The sequence below is a fragment of the Oreochromis niloticus genome, linkage group LG19 (genome assembly GCF_001858045.2).
Source record: "Oreochromis niloticus isolate F11D_XX linkage group LG19, O_niloticus_UMD_NMBU, whole genome shotgun sequence".
In the NCBI taxonomy this organism is placed as follows: domain Eukaryota; kingdom Metazoa; phylum Chordata; class Actinopteri; order Cichliformes; family Cichlidae; genus Oreochromis; species Oreochromis niloticus.
Window position 1 is genome coordinate 18,068,553 of NC_031983.2, and position 11,056 is coordinate 18,079,608.

The following is an 11,056-nucleotide window of genomic DNA, read 5'->3' on the forward strand; positions in this document are numbered from 1 at the left end:
AGGGGAGTGTCTTCTCAAAGGCCGTGGCTCATCCAGCCTAAATCTGATTGGCTGGGACTTGCAGAAGGGTCATGGGAAGTATGGTTTGAAACTTGGAGACAAGCTTGTGACGGTTGAAAGCACACTCAAAAGGGCACAGTGAAGGCCTGAGACGGCTACAACAATGGAATTCCTGTGAAATGACCAAACTGGGAGACTTTTACCTAGCTCTGCTCTTCGTTTACTCTGTTTGATGCATTGTCTTACATGCATCATGCTCTGCACATCGTACAGCCAGTAGGCCAGAGAGCATGTTTTCTGTAAGTGCATTGCAGAGTTGCATTTTTAAACCAATAAACTGATAATAATCAAAAACACTACTATTCTGCAGCTATACCAGCAGCTCTGCGAGGCTCATACTGGTATTGTATCTGATGTTTGTGATCTGCCCAACTTGAAATACACTGATGTTAACATCAAAACAAAATAAAAAAAACAATACAGGAAAAGTCTGTTATTATATCATCTTTTTATTAATGTTATCTACTTCTCAATATCATCTTTTTTAAACAGCAATATCCACAAAATATTAACAGTGTGCAAGAAAACATGAGTTATGGCACATCAGAGAACAGTTACAAAAAATAGATATATTTTCTTCATAATCAATCAAGGCAAAAAGATACATATACTGTATGCATACACAGGAGATCAGAACACAAAAGATGATTCTCAGGAAGGGCTCGGAGCCAAATCAGAGAAGCTTGATATGAAAGTCCACCAGGGAGGAGCCTCGGCTCTCCTCACCAGGCCTGAAATTAATTTCGAGAGGCTTGCATTTTTGCGCACAACACCAGTAAATTTCCACCTTGAGCCATGTGTTCCACTTTTAAGACTGTTTAAAACTGCCCCCCACCCCTAAGTCCAGCATTTACATGATATACACCACTATAAGGCAAACTAACAACCAGTCAATCAGACAATCCAGCAATCCAAGCTGTGTCTCTGATTGCAGCCCAACCAGGGATGGAATGATAGTAATAAAAAAAAAAAAAAACAGCATATGTTCGGCAATACCAGGACATCTGTGTGTGTGTGTGTGTGTGTGTGTGTGGTTGTGTGTGTATGTGCATTTGTCTGATGATAAGTTATGCATGTATGTTTCCTTGTGTGAAACCTCTGCAGCAAGAATTCTCTTTCACTTTAGCTTGCAAAGAAATGAAAGTGTTTATCACATTCCTGTAAACTGACAGGGAATCAGTTCTTTCATATTAGAATAGTTCAGGTCCTTGAAAAGCAAACCTAGGCCAAATAATTACATATGAGTTAAGTCAATACTGTTGCTATGCCATCACATGTCTTTCCTTTTGTAAAAGAGCACTGTTCATTTATATCAGCCTAAATAATCTCTTCAATCATCCCTTTCATCATATCTGCTTCTAGGGCTACCTGCTTTAGCTTAGCATAAAGATAAACAGCTTGAAACAGCCAGGCTGGCAGCAACAAAACCTGTCTACCAGCACCTCTATGTCTCACTGCGATAATGGCAAAACATCAAAGTGATATAACACCTTGACTGAGAACTTTAAAAGAGCTGAGACGTGGCCTTTATTGCAGGTGAACAGAAGAGTTTCTCCCTCTTTCCTGTCTTTAAGGTAAGCTAACCAGCTGCAGGAGAAAGCAAATATACACATTTCCTCAAATGTCAGCATGTTCCTTTACGTATCCAAGGCTTACATTAGTGGCAATTAAATTATTTGTTTTCCCACATTTCACCTGATCAATTTTAGGCTGTGACACAATCCCCCTTTTCACTCTTCAAAATATGCAGACTTATTAAGTGAGAAAAGGAGGAAGTGGAAGCCATACATGTTGTTCTGACTTGTGGTATCACATGACCTCTCCTCTGGTCAGACTAACCCTGACCTAGAACTGCAGGACTGCAGTACTGTAACATTACAGTCCAACACTGCAGCACTGGAGGCACTGCTCGTTCTTACGCACTGTGTCACTCGCACAAACACACACAGACCATGCACACTTGCACGCTCCTCTATTTTCTCCTCTCCACCTACTGCTCTGCCAAATCATCCCTTTTCAGCTACCAAACACAAGAACCCACACACACGCACGCACACTTGCACACCCTCTCTATGGCCTTTCTCCAGCTCCTGCTCTCTATACTTCTATCTTTGTCTGTATCATAAGCCATTGCCTACGGTGCAAAAACACAGATGCAAAGCAGCGATTTAAACTGGTAATTAATCACAAAGCTGAATTTTTAAAGGAATCATTTGACATTTTGGGAAATACGCTTATTCTCTTTTGTTCTCTTTCACACAGTTTGAGATTGCTAAGGGTAACAATTACCATTATTCTAATGCCGATTTGTGTAAACCCCACACATTGCCAGGTATGCATGAGCACGTGTGGATGCAAACAACTCTTTCCACCCACCTACAAAGTCTGGACAGCAGCTGGGTCACACTGACCTTAAGTGACATGAAAGCAGGAAACTAGTAGGATGAACCCTTGTGACTCTCTGTCAGCAGATATAAGCCATGTCCAAATAATCCCACCCTGACAAAAGCCTCGGCTAAATGCTGAAGTGTAAATATGACGGAAGGAAGATCCCCTCTTTCACCAATTCTCCTTACAGCTATTAACCTTTTACCTCTGATAAACATCATTCAAGCTTGAAAAGCACCCAAAGCACAGGATGTAGGTGTATGTTGCATGTTGGTCTAGATGCCTGTTGCCCCCAAAAAAACAAAAACAAAAAAAACAAGGACAGCTTTGGTGTTAAAGGTCAGATCAGGAGGTTGGTTTTGCACCACCGTAATGAGGTCCGATGTTGATTCATCTTCTTATGGGGCATGACTCTAAACCAAACACAGCTTTTGTTTCCGGTACATGACTTCATCCTCATCGGTTTTATCTGTGGCCGAAACCAACCTCAGCTATCGCAGGCCTCTAAAACCTGATTGACGTAAAAAAGGAAAAAGAAAAGGACAGACGTGATCCTGATTGACAGAATAAGTAGTACTAAAAAAATCCAACATCCACAGAGGGGAAATCTGTGTTTTGAGTTTGTATCTTACAAACACTGTACAGGGTAATACTCAACTGACCAGGTTCCATGGACTCCATAGAAAGAAGAGAACTTAAAAAAAAAGAAAAAGAAAAAAAAGAAAGCCAAAACAGCTACTCTTCAACTTATCACTTCTGCACATGTCTGAAAGAAAGTTTATACACTTAGTTGGTTTCTCTTAACTTGATTTTTTTCTTCTTCATGTTTCAGTTTTTACAATCAAGTTTGGTTTGTCAGACAGGAGGAGCGCTGTGGAGGAGACGAGGGAGGAGGGACACAGAAAGGAGACTGCCAGCTCCTACTGATCCAGCCTGTGATCAAGCTGGGATAACGCCAGAGTGAGCTCTTATGCTGGGGAGACTGGAACCTTTAGACTGGTGAAGGCAGGTAATCTGATTAATAGCCATAATTGCAAAGCATTAAAACAAGATGTAAACCCCTTGAACAGAGAGGTGCCTCCTTATTTTCAGACTACCCACTCCTCTCATTTTCATTCTATTCACCCTACACTCAAATATGGGCTGAGAGGGTGGGAAGAGGGCACCTTCATTTTTACTTTCTAAGTCTGGGTCATCTCCTCCAGCCTCGCAGTCCCTTACAGACTGATTCTCTGATGTGATCATTCTGTGGCCTCGCCCTCTCTTGGGGTAAAGCACAGGGAGGCTTGATGTACAGTAGATCTGGTTAGGTATTACCCCTGGCTTACAACCAGATATCCTGTTATTTCATTAATGCAAGCAGGAAAAGAAACCTGATCCGCCAGGGGCAACACCTACGTGAAAAGAAAACGATCTAAAAAATGTACAGTATTGTCCTATCTGTTAAGTAATGCTTCAACAAAATATCTAAAACGTACATTGAGTTCACAAACAAGTATTTCTTAAGAAAAAATGCAGTAAACGTCTGCGGTTAATAGCTTGAGTTCTGTGTAGAGCCGTTCACTGCTTGCTCTCATAGGTGCAGATCTGGGGTCAGCTTAGACATCAGCCAGCGGCGGCTATCATGAGCCGCAGTGGAATCAGTGACAGCAGATCGGCATCTAGAGAAGCATTTTTGTACAGGTTGGCACAGCTGGAGGCTTGGCCAAAGGCTGCGGGCAGCCATTGTGAGGCCACAGGCAGAGAAGGTCTGTTGATATAGGTTTGGGTGGGAACATGCTATGGTCTGATAAAGGCAAAGGCTTTAGCCAGTTGCTCCAAAATGACCCAAGAATGAAGCTTTCACACTTTTTTAAAAATCTCCCACAGAAAAAGAAGCATTTATTGAACTTTTAATGGGACACGAGGTCCAGTTTGGCACGATTGGCCTAGCGCCTACCACTCACTCTGTTTTTTCGCACATGCATCCTCCCACTGCCTGCCTATGGCACAGCTACCCATCATTGAACCAACACCTCATTTCACGATAACAAAAAAAAGAAAATGCTGATTTCCTATCGATCATTAATGTCCAAATCCCTTTTCAAGTTTAGCTGAAACTTGTAGTTAATTCACCAGCATATGTGAATATTACCAAAGCACCTTGGATCATACTCAGTGATATACTGATCTCAGCCACTGTGAGCGCAGCATACGCGCCCCCTAGCTGTTGCTCCGGGGTATGGCGCTTTTCCAGAGTGGCGATTCTGGGAGCGTGTGTGTTTCTCTGTGTGTGTGTCGATGCGCGACAGCCCTGTAAGATCAAACAGGGCTGCTCCAAGGTGTGTCTCGGTAAATGAGGGGATCTAGTTAAATGGCAAAAGTGTACGTTTATGTGTTCGCGTGTATATGTATGTGCAAGAGTGTGTGAGGATGTGTGTTTGTGTGTGTGTGCGTGAGAGGGGTAGGAGAAGCGGGATGCAGCTATAGGATGATGCAAGGTTTCTTGTCCTTGAAAGGGTTTTCAGAGGTGGGAACACCAACCAGCAGAGGGTCGCTACGAGCGTGCTGCTCACAGTAACTCATCAGGTCTGCTGCTGCTTTAGACACCTGACCGGACAGAGAGGGGAGGGAGAGAAAAGGAGAAAGGGAATGGGGGAAGGCAAAAAAGGGGATAGATAAGAAGGTGTGAAATTTAAAAGGAGGGCATTGGAGGTATGACAAATAATAAAGTTGTAAGGGTAAATGAAGGGAGAAGCAGCAAAGGGGGAACAAGAATGAGTAGAGAGGGAGAGCAGTTAAATGTGTATGAATAATTACGCACACACATTTGCTAACACAGCAGAAAACGGTTGTTTTACCTTAATGCGCTCAATCCCTGCCTCAATCCTCAGCTGTTCCACCAGTTTCCTGGCCTGGGCGATATTATTAGTGGTAGACATACTGATCCATCAGAATACACCAACACAGGAGAAAACTGAAGGGGTGAAAAAACAGAATGTGCAATGTGTTTGGTTTACTTCACTAGATTTGTCAGAGACCGAGAAACATTCATTTCATGTATATTTAATAGAGATGTGAATTTAAGTACTAGATAATTCCCTGATTATTCCCTGAAACTGTCCTTTATAGCACTGCTGCTGTGATATCATATCAAAATGAATCGCACAAAAACAAACAAAAGAAAGCCTGCAGAGGATCAACTATAAACAAAGCACAACTGAGAGTGTAATATGTTTTGGTTTTTTGCCATTAGATCAGAAATGAAATGATGGCTTAAATTCCCTTTTTAGTGTTATGGGTCATAAATTTAAATCAGTTAAGAGGATTGTGTGGAACCTCAGCTGCGGTGCTATAGCACCACCATGAGGTGACTACATAGTCGTGCAGCAGAAATTTAGAGTGAAACATAGCAGCATTTTAATTCATAACATGACGATTGAAGGCAACAGTGTAACGACAATGTAACCAAAAATGAATTTGATATTTAACAAAAAAGCAATTAAATAAAAGCCCTTATATTAAAGATGCTAATACGCATCAGCATCTGATATTTGTCGTCTGAATGTAATTCACACACTGCACAAACAACATGTTTAAATAGGAATACATTATTAGGTTATTGTAATAAACCTCAGTGAGATCTTTGGGATTGAGAATGTTGTGATCCAGACATTCAAATAAATTCATTCCACATTCCACTGCCTCAGGGACTCCTGAGTCCACTGGGTAATTCACAAGAAAATTCGAGTTTAAGATACTTTGCAGATTAAGCAGCCTGGGAATGTGGAACGTGATACAGTGACCACAGCAAACAGAGTATTACCTGACTGATGGTGTGCAGACAGGACTCCCTCTGAACACTAATATGAATGGATGGAGGCGGTCTGGGCAGTGCAGGAACAGCAGTCACAGTGACAGAGCTGGACGGCGGCTGAGCTTACATTGGCTTGTCTCTGTGTAAAAGAAGAATGGGCAAACAAGTGAGCTGCCTGCTGACAAAGACCGTTATAAACAGGCAGTTCAGTAGTCATACACATTTCGAAATGTTCGCTTCTGTTTGCTTTTACAAATAGGTTTCAATTTTACTTCCACATATCCACATACAAAGAGGTTTTACTGTTTTAGCAATGAGTTAGCAAAATAATAAAAACTAAAGGTGAGATAACGACTGCAAATATGAAAACTGCAATAAAAAATATTATTATGACACAGCTGCTACTTCAAACACAAGAAAATGTCATAGTCATCATATCCATTAACTATGAGGTGGATATAAAATGAGGTGATAGCCATCACCTCATTTTCTTTCACAAAGCACCTGTAAGACCACTTTTCTGAATGGGTGGTGGGACATTCTGTCATATGGGGGGGGGGTCCCAAACTCATTTTAAATCACTACAAACCTTCAGATTAGCACAGCAGGAAACTTGCTTCTGTAGATGTGAACAACACATACCTCAAATACATCACAATGAGCATGTTACCACCGGGTCTCTCAGTCTGTGTTTCTGTCTGTCTCCCTCTCTAAGGAGGAGAGTCCTGCTTTAATTACTCCTGCTGTGGAGTCGCTCAGAGATTCATGTCTGTAATTAAAGCTTGTGTGTCTGTGTGTGTGTGTGTAAGAGAAGGAGGAAGAGAGAGAGAGAGAGAGAGAGAGAGAGAGAGAGAGAGAGAGAGAGAGAGGGAGGGAGAGAGAGAGAGAGAGAGAGAGAGAATGAAGCTAGAGATTACCACTGTAACACCTGAACAAATTCTCATTCTGTCTTTGCCTGCACGTTGGTATTAACAGACTTATGAGGATATTTGCCGACTTTCCTCTATCCAAATTCTAATTTTTAATCCTAATCTTGAATCTTGAACCCAAATCCTAATTCAGGAACAACATATCTTCATTTTTTTTTCCTTTCCGTCTTTTTTCTTTTTACATTTAGACACTCACGGGACTTAAGAGTTGCATTGATTTCGATTCATTCCTAGATTAGGAGTACACATATTCATAGAAACTGAAGATAGCAAAAAGAAAAGCATAATGTTTGGCAAATTGTGGCACATGACTCTTCCTACATGAACTGCTTGTAAGAGACAGAAATACTGACCGTAGCCTTACTTGGCACTAGATTTCTTTTTTTCCCCTTTAACCCTTAGTGCCCAATACTGACACCAGAACTAAAATATAATGTACACACATGGGCCTCTGTCCAGCAATGGGGGGTGAGTCCCTTGGTTATGGCTGTGTGAACAGATATCCCTCAGATGTGTCTATAACAAGTGCAAATAAACAGAGACACACACCTGTTCCCTCACAACACATTCTACGCTTCCTATTATCTGTCAGGATTTAATGAATGCTCCTAAATCACAGCGTGCAGCATCACTGGAAGCCAAGAGCAGAGTATATGCATATGAATATAATAAAAACTCAACTCTATAAGGCTTATTGCAGGGATTGTTCACATGCTGTTGCATGCTTTTGACACAATCATGCTAACATTAAAGGACATGGCAGCACTTGCATCCTCTTTAGTTATAAGCTGCTGTACCTTTGACGTAAACATAAATGTGTGCTTTTTTTCTGTTCTATCAAGTGGGTAAACCACGGTGGTTTCAACTGGCACAGCCGCTGCATACAAATAAGTACCAGCTATACTTAAATGACTCATTTATCACTTCATAGACACTACTAACCTAGTTCTTTAATTTCCTCAGCCTGTTGATTTTTCAAACTTTTTGCTATGGCGCATACCGTGAGAGAAGAGAAGCCTTTAAAAACAGCAGACGAAATTCTCCCCCAACACAGCCACATCTCTCCCTTCTTGCCCCAAACTGAACGCCTTTCTTCTTAGCAGAAGCAAAACATATACACTAAGCTGATCATTTGGTTCGGCCTGGAGAACATAAACACCACCAGAGCTGGACAGGCCTCAACCAGCCCGCCAGCGAGCACACTGAGGCTCTCAAGACGCGCAAAACTGCATCAATCCTTATTGATCCTAGCAGCTCCTGAGCGTTGATCGGGCCTACAGTACGAAGCCATGTCCTCTGCTATAGGGCCTGCTTGCTGCTCTACCGTGTGAAAACACAATGCGGGCATTTTGATGGATAGAACAGCATGTCCTCTCTCCCGTGGCTATCCACGTACCACACACACATACACGCATAGACTCTCACACACGCCAACATACAGACGAATACGCACGGGAGCGCAAACACAGTGCACATATCAAAGCCAGATATATTTATCCCAGTGAAGACCAGACTACACCGCTCCGGGTCTGCAAATAGGCCCTGATTGTTAGCCGTGGGAGCAGGGTGGTGACATGTTTTGAGGGAGGCAAGCTCCGGCAAATATAAACCCATCCAACGACAACGAGCACAAGACCGGAGCGCATGCCGTTATATTCCGCTATTATGCAAATTGATGGGCATACGGCCTACTTCGGCATATAAGATCCAGTTACTGTGGCTCGTGCGTCCTCGGAGTCCAGCCGAGCTGAAGGAAATCTTCCACTGACCCTGTCCCCGGTCCTCCCCACCCTCTCTGCCGGCAAAGGGCTGGGGAAATCCGGATTCGTGACACTGACGAGCCCCCTTTCGCTGCAGCCGCCCTCGGATGCGAGAATGCGGGGCTGCAGCAGCACACAGAGGCGCTACAAATATTATGCACGGGGAGAAAAATAGCCAAATATCTCCAAACTCACCTCCGAATGTGCTGTATTGGTGATTTAAAGGGCCAGATCCGCTAGTTTCTCACCCTCTCTGCGCGTTCACTCCCCGTTTTCACCGAGCCAAACGCCTCCCCCTCCGTTACCAGTGCCTGTCCACTCCTCTACCCCCCTCCTGCTCTCTTCCTCCCTCTCTCCTTCTCCCTCCCTCGATCCGATGGGGTGACAGCAGATTTAGCAAGGGGCTCCCAAATAAGCATTTTTAAAGATCTATAGCTATATATATCCTGGGAAAGTATCCTCCGAACAACAGAATTTTAAATGGCAGACTAAATTTCCCAGATATACGTTCACAAAGAAATAAATAATGCAAGTCATGTATAAAATGACGGGGTCTCCTAGCGGCTCCTGTATTGTGAAGTGTAGATTGGGCACTTGCACGAACTAAAGCCCCATTGAAATTTTGTTAAAATGCATTTCTTTACGTCCTCTCAGTGTTGTTGTTGTTGTTGTTATTAATATTATTATTGTTATTTACAATGATGACCAAATCTCAATTTCTAGGAACTTTGGCCCAATCTAATCTGACCTTTTATTTGCTGTAAATTTTCTGCCGTTTGCAGATTGCAGATAAATAAATAAATAAATAAAATGACTATTTTCACTTCATAAATAAAATGAATAATAATTTAATACTTTTTATACTTTAGTTTTGTTTGCAAAAATGGTAATAACCGTGTTTCTCTTTGTGGTAGGAAATACTTTAAGTCATGTCAAATGCGTTAAATAAAGACAGTAGTGCACGACCCACACAACTTCTATATTAAATACACGTTTGGACAACAGCTAGTGTCCTCTTAAAGACCACTGGATTGTTCATTACCCACCAGTATTCCCCACGGACACGAGATAACAGATAGCGGCATGCACATCTGGATTTGTGTACCTACATTACAGTAAAAATGACTGGTTTCGACGTGACTCCAGTGCGTTGTGTTACCACGTGATGGCGCCATTGACCCATCTGCTGTTCTGACTTTCTCAAGAGAGGTGTGGGCCTCTCCTTCTATTCCTGGCAGGCCCCGCAAACACGCAACCTCCCTTTCCACCAAGCTGTAGTCCACTCCTCCACACAGAGCTAAAAAGCGCTGCATCTGTTCCGTGGTTTTTGGTTGAACATGGGCCGGTTTCACTGCGCTAAGAAGGAAAAGGTCTGATGTGTGCAGGATCTCATTTTTACACAAAAAATCTCTGTTTTAGTCCATTTAAACCCTGGTGGTGCTGATGGAGATGGAAATTCTGATCTATATTCTGGTTTTGATGCGCATATACATATATAGTGGTTGTATAGCAACGTTTTCCTTCCTGCTTATTATAAACACAGGAGAGCTATTTATATCTCACACAGAGTACCGCATTGGCCTCGTTTCCAGCGACCAGTGAAATTATGCTGATGCCTATACATTTCCCTTTCATTTCCTCACCTTTCTCATATCCCCCTTTTCTCCGTTGGCTGGCTCTCTCTCCCCTCTTCATTTTTCTCTCTTCCATTTCAGACGTGCTTCCCTCCCTCCCTCTCCATCCTGTGTGTGTGTGTGTGTGTGTGTGTGTGTGTGTGTGTGTGTGTGTGTGTGTGTGTGTGTGAGGAAGCAGCATAGGTTACAGTGGATTAGAGCAATACTTTTCATTTTCTAAGAAATCAGCGGTGGAAGCCCATGAGTCACCACTTAAAGATGTTCACAGCCTGACAGGTGGCATCCACCCACCCACACCTTTTTTGTCGTATGCCACGTGTACTCCTGCAGCCTAATCTTAGACCCAAAGGGAAACACAGACTTTCCCAGGGTGTCTCATGTGTTTCATTATTATGTGTGTATGTGGACACGATGATTGTCTAATTAAGACCCAGCAGAGGGGTTGCCACACTGGCCTTCATGGGGAATGACATGTTTTTTAATCCACCC

At 42.7% G+C, this 11,056-nt stretch overlaps 1 protein-coding gene across 3 annotated transcripts; it reads right to left on the reverse strand.

The window, feature by feature from the left end:
- Positions 1-489: 489 nt before the first annotated feature.
- Positions 490-9,277, reverse strand: gng7 (guanine nucleotide binding protein (G protein), gamma 7). Of its 3 annotated transcripts, none has more exons than XM_005477241.4 (4): positions 9,129-9,277; positions 6,254-6,383; positions 5,289-5,404; positions 490-5,037 (listed from the first exon to the last, which is right to left on the reverse strand). In XM_005477241.4, the coding sequence occupies exons 3-4, from the start codon at positions 5,367-5,369 to the stop codon at positions 4,912-4,914; spliced, it is 207 nt and encodes a 68-aa protein (XP_005477298.1). In that variant the 5' UTR covers positions 5,370-5,404; positions 6,254-6,383; positions 9,129-9,277; the 3' UTR covers positions 490-4,911. The 3 variants fall into 3 exon arrangements, with proteins under 3 accessions (XP_005477298.1, XP_003442952.1, XP_005477299.1); XM_003442904.5 differs by lacking the exon at positions 9,129-9,277 and adding an exon at positions 8,889-9,112; XM_005477242.4 differs by lacking the exon at positions 9,129-9,277 and adding an exon at positions 8,866-9,112.
- Between the last annotated feature and the right edge of the window lie 1,779 nt (positions 9,278-11,056).

Bases quoted from the DNA above. Each gene is read 5' to 3' on its own strand.
- gng7 (XM_005477241.4), bottom strand. From the start codon at position 5,369: ATGTCTACCACTAATAATATCGCCCAGGCCAGGAAACTGGTGGAACAG. The intron at 5,038-5,288 runs GTAAAACAACCG...CTGTCCGGTCAG, and splicing joins CAGGGATTGAGCGCATTAAG to GTGTCTAAAGCAGCAGCAGA.